Below are 24,104 nucleotides of genomic sequence, written 5' to 3'. Positions count from 1 at the left end.
CGGGTCACATTCTTCACAAGTTTCAAAGGAGAAATCTGTGTGACCGAGTCAGGTTTACAACACGAGTCAAGAATTTTAATTGGTCATACTTGGGTAGGTGTACACCCATCCAATGTGTCTACCTTTTAACAGTGTGTGGATGTGTGTTTTCAGTAAAGTAAATGCCATTTGGGACCAGAATATAAATAGATAATATTAAAATATGTATAAAGTGTGTTTTAGAGAAGTGAAAAATATCTAGAATGAACAGAGAGCTGTAAAATATTCTAAAATGACTGTAAAAACGATATATTAATGACAGGAACCTGAATTATGATAAATTATACCACAGTTATTTCTGACCCTGCAATGTGATGAGAGGCTAAGAGGCGTTCTATGAGTGCCATTATCAGCAGGTAATGCACTGTAACCAGCTTCCAATGATGCAGCGCTTACAAGCCAAACAGCGCAGCTACAAACAGTTTGATTGATGTTCTATGATATTTTTGGCTTGTATAAAGCATTTTAATTTGATATACAGTTTCTATAAAGCAATATTGAAAGCATCTCTCTCTCTCTTTCTGCTCCCAACAGCTTCTAGCCCTGTCCACTACTTAGGGTTTCAACAGACAGCCAACTGAATTATAAAAGTATCTCAACAGGAATTAGTGAATAAAAAATATATATATATAGTATGAATTGTAATTTACATATAAAAATTGAATTTAGACTTTCCTTTAACAGGAAATTTCACAGGGCTTGCATTCAGACAAATAATCATGAGATGCAAAGGGGAAATGCTACCCTTAGATTTAATGGCAGCGACAACCATCCTGCAGACAAACCAGACCCTCATTCAGTTGATCCAGACCTAGACCACCTCTTTTAGCCTGAGCAAATTTTGGTCTTTAGTTCTGTACGAAGGTTTGCAGCCCTTTTAACACTTGCTACTTTAGTTCGGACCCAAACTGAAAATTCTGAAAGGATGTACCAAACATGAAATGTGTGAAAGCCCCCTGAGAAGAGGAAAAGGAGGAAGATAACAGTGAGTGTAAATCCAAATGAACAAACCAGCAACAGAGAATGAACTGTTTAAAAAGTATTTATTGTGCTGCAAAGAAACAAACAAAATAATACATGAAAATTGAAAAAAAGATCTGCTGTGCTACGGGAATTCTGAGTCAAATCTTCATCTACCCTCGTTAGAAATCTGCAACATCACCACCAATATCCACAACTCTTGCTTTTTTTACACAAGCATAAAAACACCAGTAGTACACAAACTCAGATGGGTTCTATGATTTTTCTTTTTCATTTCCTGTTGATAGACTGAGTGAGGAGAAGAAAGGGAGGTTAGGAGAAAAGTTCTCAGAGTTCATTAAGTGTTACTCACCGGAACGCAGGACACGCCCCCTAGCTTATTCCCAACATGGAAACAGCAATGTTCCGGAACAAAAAAGTAGGGGAGGAAAAGAACAGCCGACGTGTGGATGAGACAAGCATGGACTGCATCTCTGAACCGTTGTGAAGAGACCAAAACAACAAAACGTGCTGCATGATTTCAGCTGTCTTTGTTTGAAACTCCTATACACTCAATTGCTTTGCTCATCAATAAATTATTAAGGTAATTAAAAACAATAAATTAAATCTTTTCATTTTTTTCTCTTTCCAACCTTTTTTGTCTTTTTTTTAATTCTGTTTTGGCAAGTGACACTCAAGTATTTACAACAATACTTGGAGAATGCACTAAAAAATAAGAGCGTTCACCCTGCGAGACCCTTTCGGATGTGCAGATCCGCCTTAAGCGGAGGCAATCAGTGGCTTTCCTCACTTTAACATCAACAGATAAAAGCTAAAACCTGCTCAGAAGAGCTGAACAGGGGAGGACGTTGCTTTGTCATGCGCGATGATGGTACATTCCAACTTGAAAGGGAGTCGCTCATCCATTAGACGTGCTCCCCATTAATTATGCATGCACTAAACTCACTAAAGTCTGTCGTAGCTGCTTTGTAGAGGCAGTTTATTCTACAAAACAATCCTTCCCAGCGTTCCATTACGCTGTTTGTTTACTGCGTCTCTCAGTAATACTTTGCGACCTGCCGTGACTGCGAGTCAACTTCTCTGTTGGCCTTGTTGGCCTTTCTGCATGGTGCAGAGTTACTTACTCACAAAACTGAAGCACTGATTGCTCTTTGAGTCTCAATAATAGTGAAATGTTCACTTTTTGCACATCTGGCCACCTAGACAAAACAACAACAACACCTTGCTCACACCTGCTGGGGATCTGATCTAATCGTAAAGAGGAAATAAACTTTATAGTCATGCTTTTATAACTCTACCATCCTGAATTAGGTTTGGAACAGGTGAACAGCCACTGCTCTGCACAGGGTCCCACAAGGTTCTTAGGAAAAACAAAAAGGGCAACTTTTTCTATGAAAAGGATTTTTTTTTTAGAAAACAAAAGAGAAGTAAAGAAAAAGAAAGACAAACACAAAGGTTACGTATTTCTCTATATAAAAGTGCCAAAATGTATAATTCTACAAACATTATCAGACAAGAGATTTAAGGTACAACCAAGACAAACTATCACTAGTGTACAGCCCCTCCCCTCCCCACCCCCCCTCTCTTCAACAGCTTATGTCTGCCGAGGTTCCAGTAGTTCAGAAGCCTGCCAGGGACCCGTGACCGAGAACAACGGAGCAACTACCAGCAACTAGCCTGCGTTTCAGTCCTACTATTACCACACCCTCTTCTGCTTCCCCTTACAACTATGAAGTGCACACAAGCAGCCTCATTCATGAAACCAGACTGACCTCCGGTTAAATTCAGTTTAAATAGGAGAAAAAGCTTTCTTTGGTTGATGGGTGTAACCTTATTTGATGTGAGTATTATTTATTATCATTTCTTTCATTTATTCACATTTTTTTGAATGTGGGCATTAATTAACAAAATGTTATACAAGTAACTGACATGCAATTTAGTTGGTTCTGCTTGTGTTTCATGAATGAGGGCTAAGAGAAGAAAGATTTTGTTTTGTCTAAAAATGTTATTCATATTAGATGATTTTTCCAACTTGGCAACTTGTGTACTAATATTGACAACTGTGTAAACTGGGAGTTATATAAGGTATTTTTGTGAGGTAATCGGTGAGCTATGCAAATTTTGTAATACATAAATATTTTTGAAAAGCACAAACCTATAAAACAGGAATTTAACTAGAGATGGAAAAACCTTAAATCAACACCTTAGACTTATACAATATATATGGTATGTCAAAATGTGAAATTGAAAAACTGAGATTCAAGTTTATATAGCTTGATTGGGCAATGATCAGATTTGTCTGATATTTAAAAGCAATATATCACACAGCTCTTGAAAAAACTAAGAAACCACTTCAGTTTCTGAATCAGTTTCTCTGATTTTGCCATTTATAGGTGTATGTTTGAGTAAAATGAACATAGTTGTTTGTGAGAAATGGCTGAAATAACAAAAAAGATGCAGAGACTTCAGATCTCAAACAATGCAAAGAAAACAAGTTCATATTCATAAGGATTTAAGAGTTCAGAAATCAATATTTGGTGGAATAACCCTGGTTTTTAATCACAGTTTTCATGCATCTTGGCATGTTCTCCCCCACCAGTCTTACACACTGCTTTTGTTATATTTGTTATATTTTGTTGATAATTTATGCCATTCCTGATGCAAAAATACAAGCAGTTCAGCTTGGTATGATGACTTTGGATCATCCATCTTCCTCTTAATAATATTACAAAGTTTTTCAATTTGGTAAAATGAAAGAAACTCATAATTTTAGGTGGTTTCTTATTTTTTTTCAGAGCTGTATATTTCATTAAGCATTGGCACTGGCTAGGAATAAGCTCACAGTCTTTTAATGATTTGACAAATACTTAAGACAATATGATAGAGCAGTGTGTCTAGAAGATAACTTTTAAATTTGCTGAAGAAATCTGCTTTTTATTTGCTTAATAAAAAAACATAAATAGATTTTTTTGGTGTAATTCTGGTGTGCATGTAAGTCCCAGTTTATATTTGTATTAATGTTTATGTATCAACATCTGCAGATATGCATCATAAAAAACTGCAGGTATTGACTTAAGGATACAATCCCCTACCTGGTGCATCCCTAATAATATAGTAGCTATCCTCCTCTTTACTCAGCACCAAGACCAACAGATAGAGAGAGCAGGTAAAAACAGAACTGAAACGCAGGGAAACTGTCAGACAACAACAGAGAGCCACACACCAGAATCAGAAGATACGAAACTCAGCTGAAGAGCAGACCTTCCAGCCAAGGGCCAGAGAAAAGTCAAAATGAACCAACAAAAATATTTTACCGAAATAAAACAAATAACTATAGAATGAGATGTTCGTCTTTTTCTTTCTGCCTGTCTTTCTCTTGACTTACTTTCAAACAAGCAAGGCAATGGAATGCCTGTCATCATCATCATCATCGATTTTCCATAAAAATCTTTTTTTTTTTTTATCTCAATCATAAATACATTCAATAGGAAAATGAAACAGAGAACTTTACAGGTGAAGCAAAGTAAATGTGTGCATGCATGTGCGTTTGTGTGCACACACGTACATACATGCTAACACAAACATACACACATACGTATATACTCACACAACAGTTCAGGTCTTTTTTGTCGTAGCATTATTATGTACATAAATGTTCCTATAATGTGTGTGTGTGTGTGTGTGTAGGTTTTGTGTGAAGCCAATTGTTGAAGTAGACTGCTTTTTTTCTTTTTTCCAAGCGAGGAAAAACAGAGAACAAAGGTGCTTCAATAACATTCCGAAGCTTCCAGAGGAAGAGGCAGGTTCATAATCAGTAAAAACAAGAGAGAAAAAAAAATCATTAAAGAGTGTTTTGCATCTCAAAACCCCTTAGCAAAAGTCGTTTGATCATCTTCTCTGATTCTACATTTCCTTGCATCATTGTTATCTAGAGGATGGAATTAATACTCATATTATAGTTCAACCCCTAGAAAACAAGGCTTAAGAGAATCAAAGCAACAAAAAAGCAGCACTTGTGTAGCATAGATTCATTAAAACCCAGTATAACTACCTTTTATATCTTAATCTTTTTTATACCACGCAACAACCCTTTTGTCGCAAAATATACCGTTGCTCGGAGCGTGAGAAAGAGTCCGTCTGCACTCCCTCGCAAAAACAAAAGAAGAAGCTGATGATTGTTATGTGAAAAGGGGCAAAATGCTCATACATCTAAGCAGAAGTACTACAAACAGAGTGACCGCAGTTCGTCTTCCGCAGGGGCAAATATAACAGCCAAACCGGAACGCGGGGACGGGGCAGAACAGGAGGACAGGGTCAGAACTCGTCAGGCCTCGACTCTTTGCTTTTCTTTTCTTTTCTTCTGCCCTTTTCGACCTCCATCCAACCCCGGGGGGCTCTCCCACCAGAGAAGCTTTGGTTCAGCGTTCACACTTAAATCAAGAGTTTCTAGTGTCTCTCTCTCTATCTTTTCATCAAAAAGTTTTTTTGACTTTTCCAAAAAAATAAAATAAAAAAAGAAATAAAGCAGGAATGCACAAAAAATATCACTTTTGGAAAAAAAAACTAACAAACAAACAAACAAAAAAACAACAACCCAGTCTGTCCTATTCCCAAATACGTACATTTTTTGATCTCATAAACCTCCGATCTCACACGCTCTCTCACTCTCTCACACATACGTACGCAAACACACAAACACACATTCTCTAATGCACAAAAATATTTCTGGGGAAGCGTTCAGCTTCTCCGGTTCAAATAAATACACTCCCCGCAGATTCCGGCATGGTGTGGTTATCCCGTCCCGGAGGAGACCGTCAGTTTACCTGCGCACGTTTCGGAGTGACGTTCTGTTAACATGGATATTGTTATGATTGTTCTTCTTTCTTTACCAGGGCCTCCACTATGTCCTCTTGTCCGTGTCCATCACTGTCTGTAGTCTGTAGCAGTTGGATTTATGTGCTCTCTTGATTTTGGCAGCAGGCCCTGGTGTCATTCTTTCTCTCGTTCTCTCTCTCTCTTTCTCTCTCTCTTCCTCTTACACTCGCTCTGGGTCCCGCTCGCTCACGCAGTCTGGTAGAAGTTGTCCGCTTGCAGGTTGTTGTGTTTGGGCATGCTGTAGTAGCCGCTGTAGCGCGAGTCGGGGTCTGCGATGCGGAGCATGCGCTGAGAGCTGTTCACCTGAACTTTTGTGCCCTTCTGGCAGTCCACATACACCAGCTGGTTATTCAGACACGTGGGCTGTTTCAAACAGAGACACACACATATAAATACACAGATATACAAAGTTACTTTGTGATCAAAGCTTACACTGTAAACCCAGAAGTTGTTTGAACTCAAATAAATTAAGTCTGTTTTACAAAAAAAAAATATTTCTAAACATTACTCAACAATTTTGAGTTAGCTGAACATTTGTGGGCACAAATACATTCAAACTGAGATCTTTGAGTTGGATCTGTGTTGGCTGTGCTTTCAATACTGTTCATTCTTTACTGTTTTCTTACTTCAGCTACTGTTCTATGAGTATTAAACAAAAGAATAAAATAAAAAATAAAAAAGTACAAATCTACAGTTTCTATTTACCTGACCATCACATTCAAGTAGAATTATTATTAACTGATATAAATAATTAAAAATGTATATACTATCATACATTTTGTATTCTGGTTAAGTTGTGGAAATTATATTAATTATGTAATTCTAACTAAAACCAATGTAGTATACAGTAGAGTAAATAAAATATATAAGTTCAGGAAAATCTTAATTTTAATTATATATGTGTATATGTATTTTTTAAGTTCACTGTACTTAAAAATTATATTACATTAATTTAAAATGTATTAGGTAATCGGTTACAACAAAGGTTTTGAGTTTAGTCAACTTATTGGATTTAACAGGATGAACTGGATGAACTGATTTAATCTAAATTAATTAGCAAAATTAGTTATCAAAATTAGTAATCAGAGCCAATCAGTGTATATTTAATGTATCATAAACCTACCTTAGTGGGAGTGTGATAGCAAGGCACTGGGATCCACTGCTTTCTCTGATTGATCAGCAGCAGGGTGGCGATAGTGAGCACCATCATGAGGATGGGCAGAGCCACCCAGGCCCAGTGAAGACTGGGATCCTCACTGGGCAATGGTGTCTTCCCATCCAGATATGGCATCTGCAGGCTGCCGAAATCACCTGCAGCGATCACACATCGATTAGCATGCTTACAGCTGTGTTAAAAAAAACATTATCTTGTCGGTTTTTATGAGACATTTCTAAGCAGAACATGCCAGAAAATGTTAAGTAGTCTGATGAAATTAGTGCTCTTGTAAATAAATCTACACACATTTATCTATGAACAAAATCTGATAAATACACAATCATGCAGTAGTAATGTTGAGCAGCAGAAATAAATAATAGAAATAATCTTTGTTAAATATTGGCATATTAATCTTAAGCTAAAGTAATGGCACATCTCTTCGGCTCCAGGATAACAGAAGTTATAAGAGGTGTGCTGAGCTCTGACCTCTGAACTGGGGCATTATGTCATTCTCGCTGTGTGTAGGCCAGGCCGGCCGATGCCTCAGTCTGTCTCCATGTTGGTCTGTCTTCTCTATGGGAACATTAGTGGGGGCGATCTCTGTTAAACAAAAAAAAAAGAAGCATGATTTTACTTCTAATTTCCAGAAACTTTATTGACCAACTAAAATAAATAAAATTAGCTTATTTTATTAGTTTCATCTGGGTGCGTGGCTATGTGTAGGGTATGGGTAGGCTGCAGTGTAGGTATGATGCAGAAGTATTAATTGGCTTTTATGGAGCTCATGTTAACTTTACCTCAAAAAAATCTTGGAAATTTTTTATTTCTAATTTTTATCCCATTTTCTCTCCAATTTACAAGGCCAATTGCCCAACCCACTCATTAGGACTCGCCCTATTACTAAAAATGCTCAAACACCAGGAGGGTTAAGACTAGCACATGCCTCCTCCAGTACATGTAAAGCCAGCCGAGTAGCATCACAGTGCGCTCGGAGGAAATTGCAGTGACTTGGTTCCGATACACCAGCTCACAGATGCCTTGTGCGCAGTGACATCACCCTTTGGAATGATGTGAGGGAGAGCGCCATCTACCCATCCAAAAAGCAAGTCCAATTGTGCTCTCTCAGGGCTCCGGCAGCTGATGGCAGGCTTCATGAACAGGATTCGAACTGGCGATCTCCTGATAATAATGGCAGCGCCACTCGTGTCAATTTTGTAATCCTGGTGTAAATCAATCTCAAATCTCTTTCAGAGGACTCTCTTTCCTTTTTTATCTTACAGTATCATTCCCTGTTTAAATGAACCTGGCTTTTTCTCCAGGTAAGGCTTTCTTGTGTTGGCACTAGCTGCTAACTGTGTTTGTTAGGTTAGGGGCACATAAAAGAAAAAGGACTTTTATGAGCACCACAGGTACAGTAGGTGAAAACAAGCCTAACACAATATCAGTACAAAAGAGCTGCAAAAGACTCATGTCTCATGTTCCTTCCCTTCATTTCATTAATTGGTTTGGAGTAGATTGCAAGCTTAAAGCCTGGAAGAAAGCAGGGCCGCATATTAAAAGCACAGTGCCAGTTTCAAAGAGAAGCGAGAAAGCCACCAAGTGTGTGTGTGTGTGTGTGTGTGTGTGCCTGTGTGTGTGTGTCCACACACCAAGCAGGGCACACTCTGGGAGCATGCAGCGCCTCTCTTCAGCTCCCCATTGATCTGGCTGCTAGTGACATTGCAATAAAGAGGGCCATGATCAATGGTTTTATCTCCCAAACGCACAGGGAGCTAATTTAGGCCCCCCGTCCAGACACATCTGAATCCCTTTAAATGATTCATCTTAATGAGCTCACGTTCTGTAAAGCCCCACTCAATTAGAGTAAACACTACTTTATGAGAGGGTGAAAGAATGAACGACAGAGCAAGAGAGAGAGAGAAAAAGAGAGAGAGAGATAGAGAGAGAGAGAGAGAAATGAGTGACTCAAAGAACTGACTGAAAAGAGTGCAGCTGCAGGGCATTGATTGAGCCAGGGCGACCCACACCACCTCTCTCAGTGTGAAGCACAATGTGTGATCTGCTCTAAGCCTACCTAAAGCATCAGTGCTTCAGCACTCAAAGGTTTAGGTTTCTTAAGAAAATCTGAAAAGATTGACTCGAGATGCCCTAAAATAAAGATTAGCACTGGGTGATATGAGTAAAAAACTCTCTCTTTATAAGATCTTTATAAAATTAGGAGATATGGTGATATTCTATATATATAATAGGAAACCAAATTATTTCCACAAAAAAGGAAAATGCACAATTTTTTGGGATTTAAATCGCACAAAGATGGTAACCTGAGCAACGTGTGAGGTATAACTATAGGGCATTTATTTAATTATTTATTTTTTATAAAATAACTTCAAATATATAGATATTTCTGATATACAGTGGCACGGGCACTTCTGTTTAAAAATACTGTTAATGTAAGCTGTTAAGCAAATTATGGTACCACTTTAAAATAAGACTAGTTTATAAAGGCTTTATAAAGGAGATTATTAATGGTTATTCATTAGATTATAAGTACTTTAAGAAACATTTATAATCAGTTGAGGTTTTAAAGTATAAATAAATAATCACTATTTATGGTTTGCAACTGCTTATAAATGGTTTATATCAATAACATAACATATCATAAACTCTTTTATAAACGATTTATAAATACTTTATTAAAGAGTTCTATTTGAAACTGGTACCCAACTGATCTTCAAAAGGCACAAAGTTAAAGATGAAACACACTTTTTAGTTATTATTTCATCATTTTTTGTAACATCCAATATTAGTGTATTATTTTGGTTTTGTATGATTTACAGTAAAAAAAAAATAAGGAAAGGAGCTCCTTGAAAAAATGTGGAAAACCTAGGAGATCTGAGCACTCAGATCTATGATCAAGGTCTCAGAAGTTAATCAGCCTGTTTGGGTTTTGGCTTGATCACAGTCATTGTTAGGAAAAGTCGTGATATAAATATAAATAGGTGATATAAATTTGCATACCCAGACTTTTGTAACACTGCCATAAAAACAGCCATGGGTTCTTTTAAGCAGCTGCCTAGCAGCCTGGAAATGAAAATATAGTATTTATATATCGTATAAACATATATGTAGATATATTTGCTATAAGAAGATAGCAAAATATACTTTTTTAGGTTGCCATTTCCTCAGTTTGAAATATAATGAAGAAATTGCAGTTAACAGGAACATTAGAGATCTAGATAAGGTCTCAAAGGCCAATAAAAAAATTCAGGTTAAAAAAGACAGGGTACTTTGATCAGGAGGTAGCCGGTTCAAATCATGTAGTTTGCCATCGGCTGCCGGAGCCCTGAGAGAGCACAGTTGGCCTTGCTCTCTCTGGGGGTGGGTAGATGGCACTCTCTCCCCATATCACTACAAAGGGTGATGTCGATCAGCACAAGGCGTCTGTGAGCTGATGTATTCGGAACCGAGTCGCTGCGTTTTCTTCCGAGCGCTCTGTGATGCTACACCGGCAGCAGTTCAAAAAGAGGCAGTGTCTGACCTCACATGTATCGGAGGAGGCATCACTAGTGATAGGGGGAGTCCTAATGAGTGGGTTGTAGTAGGTAATTGGCCTTGTAAATTGGGGTGAAAATGGAAAAAAAATAGAAATAAAGTTATATATAAAAAAAAAAATAGACAGGGTAAAATAGAACAAACTAGTTTCTGTTCCATGGCACGTGGCATGTCAGTGTATTTCACTTTACTAATTAGGGCTGCCCTGGCTGCTTACAGACATTTGGCCTATAGTGTAGAACCCAAGAGTCACAGGTTTCCAGATGAACCCTGCAGTGTGGTGTGAATGGAAGCTGACCTGGGCACATGGAGCAGCAGCTGCCCTCCACTGTGATGGGTTGGCTGCAGGGCAGGGCAGGGCAGCTGACGGTGGAGCAGAGCGTCTGACCCTGCAGGCAGTAGCAGTGCGTGCAGCTGTCGATGTCCCAGCGCTCCTCGTCCACGTAGGTCTTGCCGTTGAAGTGGCACACGGCCCTTGGCGTGGCATCTAGCCGGGAGAAGGACGGTAGGAGAAACAGATGTTAAGTGTTGGCACACAGGACGCCCACGTACAACCCGGCCGAAGCCGGCTGAACACGACTTAGCCAAGCAATAACAGCTCCATCTCCCTCTTTGTTACGCCTCTAGCTTAATGTTTATAGTTTGACATACAGATGGTAGTACTGTAATATTGCTGAATGGTGACAGAACATGCTGTAATGCTCGGTGATGCCGCCGCATGGCTGGAATGGTAAAGTGTACCTAAGCAGTAGGGGCAGCACTGGCCCTTCCGGAGGACAGGCCGGGCGCAGTTGACCGGAGGGCAGGATTCAGAGAAGCAGCTGATTACTCCGTCCAAACACACACAGCTGGAGCAGACGTTGGGCTTCCAGGACTCGGCCACCAGGAAGATGTCGCCCTCCTCGTTGCGGCAGTAGCTGGGCATGCTGACGTTGCTGGGGGCCGGAGGGGTGACCGGCTCATCTGAAAGACAAGATAGACTCAGTTAGGATGGGCAGAGGAGTCCAACAAATTATATACAGTAAGTGGCCTATTCCTCAGCTGCCACATTGTTTCAACTTTAAAAAACACTGACAGAAAATGTATTTTTTTAAATAATTTTAAATGCTCTCATAAAGTGAAGAAAAATTTAGCATGTTTTATATATCCGTAAGAAAAACAGCCTATGCAATGTCATAAACAAGCTAAACATGGAAAGGATTATTGATTTTAGGAAAGTAATATACTGTGTATTTTACCACAGTTAGTTCCGACCCTGCATGTGATTGGCTGAGAGACGTTCTATGAGTGCCGCTATCAGCCGGTAATGCACTGTAACCAAAGTTCTCCATGTATTACTCTACCATATACAGGTAACCTAGCAATGATGCAGCACTTACAAGCCAAACAACACAACCACAAACAGAGCAACAACGGAACTATTTTAAATCGTGGAGTTTTTATAACCATACAGATCCTATTTTCTCGTCCTTTTTAAGTCAAAATCTTGCAAATAAATGCGCAGTGCTATACCGTGTAATATCGGCACTGCTGTGCTGCGGTCATAGGCACAAGGCCTAATATGAAAGTTTTGTATCATATTTTTAGTTTTCCCTTAATAATAAGCCAAATATACACCATAGTATTTTTCTATCTGTAATGTTACACTGTATATTAGGATACAAATAAATTCTCAAAGCATTAGATATAAGATGGAACATACTGGCAACTACTAGCAACAAAATTTGTAACAATCATGTCCTTACCAAGAACAGATAATGCATTTAAAAATGAGAGAAGACAAAAAATTGTCAAAAATGACCTATAACAAAATTGAAGGAGCTACACAATGTTTGAGGCCAAATGTAAACGTAAAAAAAAATCTAAAAGGTACATGAAGCTTCCTAAAACCATGTGAAAACGTGTTACTTTCTGGCAAAACTAATTTTGTCCAAAATTTCAAAAGGTATGGTTGATGCAGAAATAATATTGTATTGTACCCACAGGACACAACATTTCAGTGAAGCATGGTGGTGGTAGGATCATGTTTTGGTCATTTGTCCTTCACTAAAGCTTTAGTTGTTAAACTGGGGATTTAATTAAGCAGAATGAGTTATGAAAAAATGGTTTGGGGCAAAACATTCTGCAGTTGCCTGCTAGAAAGCTGAAGACGAAGAGGAATTTCACTTTTTATCACAACAACTTCTCAAAGCATACATCTAAATCAGCAAAGTAATGGCTTCTCCAAAAGTAAGAAGAGGGCTGTGCACACATTTTAAAGTTTTTACTTTAAAACTTTTCTTATTGTTTATATTTCACTGGAAAGTAAAGATTGCTTCCAAATATCTGTAATACAAAGTAAAGCAGTTTGGCGCAATCACATTAGAAGGTTCAATCCCGTGGAACCCACTGGCTGCATGCACTGAGTGGCCTTTAAAATGCAGCTGATTCGTGCCAGAAATGGGTGCTGTTAACCTTCAAAGATTTACGGCTGGTCTAGAACTACCAATAATAATTCCTAACTGACAAAACACCGTCCTCACCCTCAAGGTCACTCCCAATAGGATGCAAAGTAAAATTGACAGAAAGAGGAGAGGGGAGAAAAAGAAAACTTAACAGTGGGTGTGGAGAAAGGCTGTCAAAGAGAAAATGTAGAGAGTAGGACTGGACAGTATGACCAAAATGTCTCAGAATATATTTCTTAAATTAGCTTGATGTGTTATAATTCTAATATTGACATGAATAGTGTAAAAGATTCAGAAAAACTGAAAGGAACACCAAAGATGGTTTGGTGAAGAGAGCACTTCAGTTTCTGAATCAGTTTATAGATATATGTTTGAATTAAACATTATTGTTTTATTCTATAACCTATGGACAATCATTTAGAGCATTTAAAAAAATGGCTGAAATAACAAAAAGATGCAGAGCTTTCAGACCTCAAATAAAAGAATTTCCCCCCGGGGATCAATAAAGTATCTATCTATCTATCTATCTATCTATCTATCTATCTATCTATCTATCTATCTATCTATCTATCTATCTATCTATCTATCTATCTATCTATCTATCTATCTATCTATCTATCTATCTATCTATCTATCTATCTATCTATCTATCTATCTATCTATCTATCTATCTATCTATCTATCTATCTATCTATCTATCTATCTATCTATCTATCTATCTATCTATCTATCTATCTATCTATCTATCTATCTATCTATCTATCTATCTATCTATCTATCTATCTATCTATCTATCTATCTATCTATCTATCTATCTATCTATCTATCTATCTATCTATCTATCTATCTATCTATCTATCTATCTATCTATCTATCTATCTATCTATCTATCTATCTATCTATCTATCTATCTATCTATCTATCTATCTATCTATCTATCTATCTATCTATCTATCTATCTATCTATCTATCTATCTATCTATCTATCTATCTATCTATCTATCTATCTATCTATCTATCTATCTATCTATCTATCTATCTATCTATCTATCTATCTATCTATCTATCTATCTATCTATCTATCTATCTATCTATCTATCTATCTATCTATCTATCTATCTATCTATCTATCTATCTATCTATCTATCTATCTATCTATCTATCTATCTATCTATCTATCTATCTATCTATCTATCTATCTATCTATCTATCTATCTATCTATCTATCTATCTATCTATCTATCTATCTATCTATCTATCTATCTATCTATCTATCTATCTATCTATCTATCTATCTATCTATCTATCTATCTATCTATCTATCTATCTATCTATCTATCTATCTATCTATCTATCTATCTATCTATCTATCTATCTATCTATCTATCTATCTATCTATCTATCTATCTATCTATCTATCTATCTATCTATCTATCTATCTATCTATCTATCTATCTATCTATCTATCTATCTATCTATCTATCTATCTATCTATCTATCTATCTATCTATCTATCTATCTAAAAAAAAAGTTTTAAGAGTTCTTTTAATCACATGTTTCATGCATCTTGGCATGTTCTGCTCCACCAGTCTTGCACACTGCTTTTGGATAACTTTATGCAACTCCTGGTGCAAAAATTCAAGCAGTTAAGTTTGGTTTGATGGCTTGTGATCATCCATCTTCCTCTTGATTATATAGAGGTTTTCAATTTGGTAAAATCAAAGAAACTCATCATTTTTAAGTGGTCTCTTATTTTTTTTCCAGAGCTGTACTTTACAAAATTACCTTGAATTGAGGTGTTTTAATCAGTCCCACAGGTGGGCAAAGATGTATAAAATCAAGCACAGAGACATTCTGCAGTTTGTCTTTAAAAGCATCAGTGAAAGAATGGGTGATTCTGAGGAGCTCTCTGAATTCTAGCTGAAGATGTGGTACAGTCATATAATGCTACTGTTGTATTTGCTGTGGGGGGTATTATTGAAAAGCGTTAAGTGTTTAGGATCCACAGCAACTCAGCCACGAGGTATCTGACTCCATAAACACTTACGCTTTCAAAAAATACCCCCTACAGCTGATTGTGGAATATCTAAAAGGAAAGGAATTGAACCGTTGACCTGTTGCAACAGCGGCATCCTTTTATACCACCCCACTAGAATTCAGTGAGCTCTCTACAATCTCCCATTCTTTCACTAATGTCACTAATGTTTGTAAAGGCAGATTGCAAAATTTTGCACAGAGTCATACAGTGCATAAAAGTTGTGGACTCTCTGCTTACCTACTGTAAAAACTGCAAACTCCTTATTAATGTCTATACATTTAGAATCCCAGCAGTAACAACATTCCTTATATCTTTAACATATAAGAATAAATGGTTGAAACTGCTATTGGCATCAAAACAAAAAAATGCGTCCATTGGGCCACTTTTTTCACAGATTTTAGGTTCATTTTAGAACTGTATACCGTACCAGTCAAACGTGTAGACACGTGAGGCTGGTAACTGAATCTTGGTCTTCCTTTCATAAGGCGGTCCTGATGAGAGCCAGTTTCATCATAACATTTTTGATGGTCTTTGCGATTGCACTTGTGGATACTTTCAAAGTTCTTGAAAGTTTTCAGATTGACTGATCTTCATTCCTTAAGTATTTTTTTTTCTTTACTTAGTTGAGTTTTTCTCGTCATAATATGAATTATAACATAACTTAAATAGGGCTATTCACTGTATACCAACTCTACCTCTTCACAACTTCACAACTGATGCTCTCAAACACATTAAGAGGCAAGAAATTTAAGCAATTAACTCTTGACAAGTTCAGCACAGCTGTTAACTGAAAGGCTTTTCAGAAGACTCTACCTCATAAAACTGACTGAGAAAATCCAGCCAATATGTGCAAAGCTGTCTGTATCTAGGCAAGAGGTGCTACTTTGAAGAATCTAAAATATAAAACAAATTCTGCTTCGTTTAACACTTTTTTTGTTTACTAAATAATTTTATATGTTTTCTTAATAGACTGAATGATTTAATATTAACCTACAAGGCAAAAAATACTAAAGACTTCTCATAGTAAGAATGCTAATCTAGGATCAGTTAAAGTTTACTAAATTCTATCAGGCAGCTGATGAAAGGTAATCTTAGATAAACTTTTACTCTACTCTAAAACTCTTCATAAATGAGGCCCAATGGTTTGGAATTAAACCTGAACAGTGTTTCCAGTTCAGCAGTCAGCCTTTCACACAATGACAAACCACCCACAGTTCTGCCTCTCAGTTTGCCACCCAAATGACAGTGCAAACACAGAAACAGCGGCTGTAGAAGCCGTTAGCGCTGGAGTGAGCGCGAGTGTATTTTCTGAAACAAAGTCGTGACCCTTCCTCCTTCAGCTTCCACAAGGCTGCTTCCTCACGCTCCACCTGGCTGCACGGCCCTGACTCAGGCACATCAATATTCATGGGCCCCTCCAACAAAGCACATCAACCTCCCCAGGTGTCTCCATTCTCCCACTCCAGCTGGAGACTGCGGGCTTATCTCAGCGTGAGAGAGGACGTGTCCACCAGTGGCGGCTCGCTCGGTGTAAATGAGTCGGTTCTCGCGTTCTCTGGCTCTGTTGAAACGTAACGCAGGATTCTTGCCCTCCTATAGTACTGTACAGTCTCTGACACTCTGTGGGCGTACCGTGTACTTCCGTACCTCCTTCCTCCATGCACTATTCATAAGTAGCCCCACTGCTCTTATGCATTATGCACAAATGTCTCACAAGTCTTCCTGCAAAGTTTTCTTCATGCCAAATGTGTCCGAACAAAACAACCACGCTGCCGGCTGTCAACAAGCTGCACTGAGCCTCTGTGCTTTTGCCCTTTTCACTGGTAACTGTGACTAAATCTGGCTATTAGAACTTCCCTGACCTTGCTCTGGTCTTGGTGCCCATCTAACAAGCTTCTAAAAAGCCTTACGGTGGAGCAGGGAAGCCTCGCAGCCATGCCTAGGGCGGAAGCAGTATTCTCTCCGGCTGCCCTCTAAAAATAACCAAAATAGCACTAGAATATGAAACAGCTGTGCTTTTAATAATACATACAGTACGTGGCTGGAGAGGAGCCAGGAGTAACAGATCATCTCACCTGGGCAGTGTGGGCAGCAGGAGTCCTGCGTTCTGATAGGGCTCTGGCAGAGCAGAGGCGGACACACCTCGGTCTCGCAGAGCACGCGGCCGACGTGGCAGGTGCACTGCGTGCAGGAGTCGATGTTCCACGTCTCGCCCTCCACAAAATACTCCCCACCCGGTGCCAAGCACACAGACGCTTCACTCAGCTCCGGCTTGTGAGAGCTGGACTCGTCTGGACAAGAGAGAGAGATGAGCATTTTAGAGTTTTACAGCATTCCATATGACTACAAGCACACAATGTACATTGTTCCACTGTTGTACGTGAGAGAATAGTACACTGCTGCTGTCACGCACACCATTTAGCTTACAGCAGGGTTGCCAGGTCCAACAAAACTATCCAGCCCAAAGTCAGTCTAAAACCCGCCCTTCAGAAGCTTAAACTAGCCAAAAATATACTGTATGTCAGTCACACGTTTAAAGCAAATGGCAAAACAACTAAGAGTGTTTTGTTTAGAAGGGATTTATTATCAGCATTGGTATTTAGCTTAAAGTCATTAATAATATTGTTATGTTTTATTGTTTTAACGTGTTTTATTAGTTCTTCTAAAACAGTTTTATATCCCAGTCAAGAACATTTAATAGTTACATAATTAGCAAAAAAAAAAATACTTTTATTTCCTCCTTTCTCTTCTTGCCCCTCCTAAACTCTCTTTTCTCCTCTTTAATATCTTTTTTCATCCCTTTGTGATTTCTGGTCACATTGTGATTTATCTCCCTCTCTCTCTCTCTCTCTCTCTCTCTCTCTCTCTCTCTCTCTCTCTCTCTCTCTCTCTCTCTCTCTCTTTATCTCCTCTTCTCTTGGGGCTTATTGTTGTAATCGAGGAAAATCAATTTTATGGGTACATTTTTTTGGCGGTTGCGGTAATTTTTAAAAGTAGCCCAAAAAATAACGCACCCCACAAACAAATTCAAACCAAATCTGTGCCAAACAATAGGCTATTTATATAAAGTAAATATACTGTACATACCTGCCCTGAACTTCACTTATGAAGCAAGTTCACTTATGCAAGCGAAGTAATGGTAGTTATCTATCTAGCTAGCTGAGTAGTTAACAGATCACATCTGTGTTGTTTTTCACTTTTTAATATATATATGTGTAGCTACCAGAATTTCATGACGAATGGACCAATAGAAATGCTCTAAAATGATTTAAATTTAAATTTTAAATTTTTTTTTTTGATATGTAGAATCAGAAAACAGAACAAGCTATAAATGAAAGTGAAAACAAGTTGTAGAACCTGGACAGGTGGGGCAGCACTGGCCGGCGCGGATGCTGGGGTTGTCACAGGAAGGCACTGGGCAGGATATAAGTGCACACATCTCTCGACCGGCATGACAAAAACACTCCCTGCAGCCGTCGTGCCAACTCTGACCATTCTCATGTCTGCGTCCATCCATAGAGAGGCACGATCCCAGCTTAACCGAAGGGCCCACAGAAGAGGAGCTCTGGTCTAAAAGCACAAAACCACACACACACACACACACACACACACACACACACATAGAAAGAGAGCTCGTTGAGCAAACAATGTTTTATGAGTCACTAATGAGAGTACTTCAAATAGGGCACAGTTCAAACATCTCTGAATGTCTTTGTTCAACACTAAAGTCATTCGTTCTAATTGAAATGGAGCTTTTACTGACCAACTCCTTCACTTCTCAACAACCGCAACTGCAAGCTGCTTCTGCCAGCTGTATTCATATTTAAATTCCTGCTACTTGACCTCATCAGTGAGGCGCTACTGCCAACAGTGTGTAATAAACACAATGCGTAATAAACGCCTTACACCCACAATTCCCCGTCCCGCCTCACTCCCTCTAATCTCACTGTTTCTGCCAACAGCCTCTCCTCTCAGTGCTTCTTCATAACAGCGCCAGCGGCCAGCCAAGCCCAGATCAATACTGCTGAGAGAACTCACCTTGATTAAAATCCTGCCTGCGAGATATGCACTGTTTCAGAAATTCAAAGAGGGTTAGACTTCCAAAAAAAAGAGGCGGAAAAAGGAAAAAAGATATTCTTTGCTTTTCGTTAATCAGATCCTGGCTCGGCGCTCCTCATGAATATTTCACTTGCGGAAATCCATTATTTAGGGCAAATCAAATGAGAACACAAGGTACATGATAACACAAGAGAGGATGAAGCTGGCCTCTGCGCGCAACAGGAGGATTTGGAGAGAGAGAAAGAGAGAGAGAGAGAAATATAAATATATATATATGACCAGACTAAGATAGTATAAAACCTGATCTTTCTTTGATTTCAGCTCTCCAAACAATAAACAGTTTACTCAGTGATACTCACTGCAGCATCTGCAGCATCCGCCTCCGATCAAAGCTATGCAGCCATGACATCTCAATAAAAGAGCGCTGGGCCTGCACAAGGCCGCTACTATCCTCTGGACAATGAAAATTGGACATTACAAGGTTCTCGTAATGCTCATTTTATTGGATTCTTACAAGCTTACATAAATCTCGCAGGACTGATTTGGAAGCCGAGCCCGAGTCGTTATTTGTGTTTGCGACTTGCGTCATACAGCGCAGCACAAAGAACAACCGTCTTCCATTAATATGGGCTGGCTCAAGCCGTCCTCAAGTTGCTTTTACAAGAGCCGGGCTGTAATTAAACTGGAGTAGACCTGTTCTCGGCACCTTTCAGAAAAACACTTTTATTTTTTTTTACTTCAAAACATTTTCTACAGAAAAGCCCTCTAAGCTATGAGAATGTGTGTCTACCTATGCAGCCAAAAAGTAAATGGGCATTTGTTTATTGTTTATGAGAATTTGCATATTCTCAGACGTGAATTGTAGAATTCACTGAGCTGTGTGAACCTGTAATTGCAAGCATTTAAATGAAGTGCTGGAATAATTAACATTCAACAGGTTTAGTTTCAGTTCCAAAAGTGAGCACCAACAAAAGCATGCAAGCTTACCTCGACACTGGCATATCAGGCAGCCCAGCTCGTCCTGCTGGAAGCCCATTGGACACGGCTTGTCACATGGCAGCTCGGGGCACTTCTTACAGCGACAGGTGTCACAGCCGTGCTTGTTTTTGCTGGCAGAGGAAAGAAATGAGGGAGCATTAGAGTGCTTTGAAATGATTTATCTGAGCAGTTAGGTGGATTATGTCTCTGTACAAGAATTTATTGAGTCCCATGACTTTTTCCATGTCCTATGGAAGCTAAAGAACACTGCTCTGACCAGCGGGGTATGTTTGCGGGGTCTTCTGTGTTTCTGCCAGAGTTGCTTTTCTGTTCGTGTAGACAATTCTAGCTAGATGGTGCCAGTCACAATCATTGCACCACTGCACTGTCTACTGTGGGTGGTAGTGTCTTCTATGATGTATTCCTTGATGTATAATGTATACATGTGACACTCTGGCTTGAGGACTGTTAAATGTCTGAACTTGAACTTTCACAGCTTCAATCTTTCAATACTTGTTATTTTATATTCATATACAGCTCTAGAAAAAAATAAGAGACTATTTAAAAATGATGAGTTTCTTTGATTTTACCAAATTGAAAACCTCTGGAATATAATCAAGAGGAAGATGGATGATCACAAGCCATCAAACCAAGCTGAACTGCTGGAATTTTTGCACCAGGAGTGGCATAACGTTATCCAAAAGCAGTGTGTAAGACTGGTGGAGGAGAACATGCCAAGATGCATGAAAACTCTAATTAAAAACAGGGTTTGAGGTCTTAAAGCTCTGTATCTTTTTAGGTATTTCAGCCATTTCACATTTTCTGCAAATAAATGCTCTAAATTACAATGTTTTTATTTGGAATTTGGGAGAAATGCTCTCCGTAGTTTATAGAATAAAACCACAATGTTCATTTTACTCAAACATGTACCTATAAATAGCACATTCAGAGAAAATGATTTAGAAACTGAACTGGTTCCTTAATTTTTTTCCAGAGCTGTATATATAACCACCCAATGTAGCATAATGGTGTGCCTCAGGAATAAGGGAATGCCTAGATCATTCAAATCTGCTTTTAAAAGTCCAGCTGGTCTGAAGAAACTTTTTTTGCAACTGTGTAATTCCATCTACAGTATGATATTTCACTATTTTATATTTTTCTATCATTTAAAAATGTGTAAAATAACAGTGAGTCGGTGCATTAAAATTAAGATTGTTTTTTTTTATCTGCTTAATGAGTCAGGATGTGGTCAAGTTCTAAATCACATGCGACTTTCTACTAAACTGCTTTAACCTCTTTGTCTTTGTCATTGCTTATGTATGTATACATTATATTGATGCATTTATATTGTGCCTGCGTAACACAGCAGGTGCTGAAGACACAGCCCAATGTCATCAGTTAACACAAGACAGAAAAAGGGAAAGCGAGAGAAAGAGAGTGAAAGAGAAGAGGAGGGAGAGGGCGTGGAGGATGAAACTCGCTGTCTTTGATGACCTTATATGTAGGCATGTCAGCAGATGGCACATTAAAAATGACTATAACTAAAGAGACGTATCAAACGCTCGCTCCACCCGGGCACCTTTCTCCGGCCTGCAGTCCACAAGCTGGATCCACTGCTGCACTCCACACAAACACACACACACCCTGCCCATCCTTCCTCTTATCTCATGAATAATAGCTGTGAGAAGCAGCCATGTGCAATGTGCATTCCGTTTGGTGATAAGGGGCTATCAGGTGTGATTTCACTGCCGGGGAATATCAATAGACTTTGCAGGAATAGGTAGACGGCACGTCTCTTCATGCATTATTCACGCACTGCCGCTGTGCAGGCTTGAACAATGGCCATCACTTTGAGGGAGCATAAATAGATATCTAAAATTAGAATCTTAGATGCCGGCGCTCACACACGTCGGCGGAATTGACAGGGGGAGCAGAGATGCTGATGACGACACACTGATGACAAAGACAGAGGAAGTCATATTTTTACACTGTGATACCTAAACAAAACTCACCGTGTGATAGCTTTGATCTGGCAAACTAGAATTCTTTGATATCATAACAATGATTTCAGAATCATATTGATCATATTAAAAATATATATGTTTAGCTTTGGTGGCAGTGCAGGGAGAACTTAAGATTAACCAATATTGTGATTAATGTTATAAAATATTTCACCTTAATTACAGTGTTACAGTTAGTGAATGATTATTTTAATAATAAAAAATAGCATTTTTTTTCTTTTGTGCAAGCTGCTTAGTGTGCTCCTCCATGTAGAAGGCAAGTGTTTTAAATAATACATTTTTTAAAGAAATATTTTTCGATTTGCACTATAAGGCGCACCGGATTATATGGCGCAGTATCAATTAATCTATTTTCTAGTCAATTTTATACATAAGGCGTACCAGATTATAAGGGCATTATGCGACACTAGTAAGGAACAGGGGTATTGGCATATTTCCCTCCCAATTCAGCAGGTCTGGCCGCTGGGTGGTGGAGGTGGGGGGTAGGTTAAATAAGTTAAGTAAAGCTAAGCTAAGTAAATGTAACTGTGATGCTTTCAAAGTCAAAAGAGCGCTGTATTTTAATCTGAACAGGTTTCGCTTCTGAAAACTGTTTATTTGGGTGAGCAAAGTGCTTCCGTTTATTTGTATATTTACAGTAACCCTAGATTCCTAGATTTCTTCAGCACTAAGGCTGGACCATTAGCATTAGCTGCTAAGCACTAGCACTAGTGGTTATTGGCTAATCCCACCCGGCAGCACTACCCCGAGGAACCTTGAGTGTTCTGGTAAACCAGGGAGATATTAGCTAGAGCGGTTTGTCCCATTAAGCTTATTTTAACATGGTAAAAGCAGACTACAGTCCGATATACTCACCTCTGAACAAAGAAAGAGCTAGTGCTTAGCAGCTCCAGCAGTGCTCTAAACAGTAAGAGCTAGTGCTTAGACATTAGCAGCTAATGCTAATACTGCTCCAACCTCGGAGCTGGAGAAACTTCACTAAAACTCCTTTATAATGCTGTACTGCAGCAGAGTGGCTTTAATGCTCCTTATAACCTGACTGGTAAAATTGATACATAACGCCCCTTATAGCCCCTTATAGTGTCGAAAATACGATAATCAAAATCGTCTAGATTACCTTTGCTATTATAGTTAGTAGTACTTGGTGTGCAATAAACATCACAATACAGTGGTAACAGTACAATATATCACCATATACTGTAAATGTTAATCAAATTTTAAGAATTTTAACTCCCCTAATTCATGTTCATAAAATCTGACAAAAAAAAAAAAAAATCCAATAATAACAATACTGTTATCTAGGGGTTTAGGATTGAACAGAACATAAAATGAATATATATATATGTAAACTAATAAAAGAAAATCGATAACTAACTGTTTTTTTTATTGAATACAGTATTGTGATATTATTATCTTACACACTTTTTTGGTTATAGGTTCAGAATGTTGGTTTCAATTTATTTCAGTTAATAACCCAGTCCAGCAATGTCATGTTTGAATATTTGAACTGAACTGCCTCAGTTTGGATCTCGTGGCTTACAGAATTGAGACAGATATATGGAGAGCACATGGTATGTAAACTATGTAAGATATGTGAGCTATGGAAAAGAAGCTTTCAGGAGGTAGAAGATGTTTTCTTTGCATTATTTAAGCTCTGAAAGCTCTGCATCTTTTTTGTTATTACAGACATTTCTCATTTTCTGCAAAAAAATGCTCTAAATGACAATATTTTTATTGGGAATTTTGGATAAATGTTGTCCGTAGTTTATAAAAAAAAACAACAACGATCATTGCACACAAAAATATACATATAAATAGCAATATCAGAGAAATTGATTCAGAAATGTTGACTCTGCTTGTAAGACTGACTAATTTATATTTCTAAAACATCACAGGAGTCGTTACACTGCTTGGCTGTGAAGATTCAATTTATCAGTCATCTAGACGTAAGCTAAGGCAGA

General features: G+C 38.4%; 1 protein-coding gene across 1 annotated transcript in view; it reads right to left on the bottom strand.

The window, feature by feature from the left end:
* Positions 1 to 1,065: 1,065 nt before the first annotated feature.
* Positions 1,066 to 24,104, bottom strand: part of crim1 (cysteine rich transmembrane BMP regulator 1 (chordin-like)) — a 164,221-nt gene continuing 141,182 nt past the window's right edge. The window contains exons 10-17 of the mRNA XM_022662672.2: positions 20,132 to 20,253; positions 18,443 to 18,655; positions 17,161 to 17,376; positions 11,345 to 11,566; positions 10,902 to 11,090; positions 7,538 to 7,651; positions 7,019 to 7,206; positions 1,066 to 6,258 (exon numbers count right to left, since the gene is read on the bottom strand). Of these exons, the coding sequence (XP_022518393.2) occupies positions 6,082 to 6,258; positions 7,019 to 7,206; positions 7,538 to 7,651; positions 10,902 to 11,090; positions 11,345 to 11,566; positions 17,161 to 17,376; positions 18,443 to 18,655; positions 20,132 to 20,253 (1,441 nt within the window). The 3' untranslated portion in view covers positions 1,066 to 6,081. The remainder of the gene's footprint in view (positions 6,259 to 7,018; positions 7,207 to 7,537; positions 7,652 to 10,901; positions 11,091 to 11,344; positions 11,567 to 17,160; positions 17,377 to 18,442; positions 18,656 to 20,131; positions 20,254 to 24,104) is intronic.

Source organism: Astyanax mexicanus, chromosome 14 (genome assembly GCF_023375975.1).
Source record: "Astyanax mexicanus isolate ESR-SI-001 chromosome 14, AstMex3_surface, whole genome shotgun sequence".
NCBI classification, from domain to species: Eukaryota; Metazoa; Chordata; class Actinopteri; order Characiformes; family Acestrorhamphidae; genus Astyanax; species Astyanax mexicanus.
The sequence above is the reverse complement of the archived record's forward strand: the minus strand, read 5'-3'. Positions and strand labels throughout refer to the sequence as shown.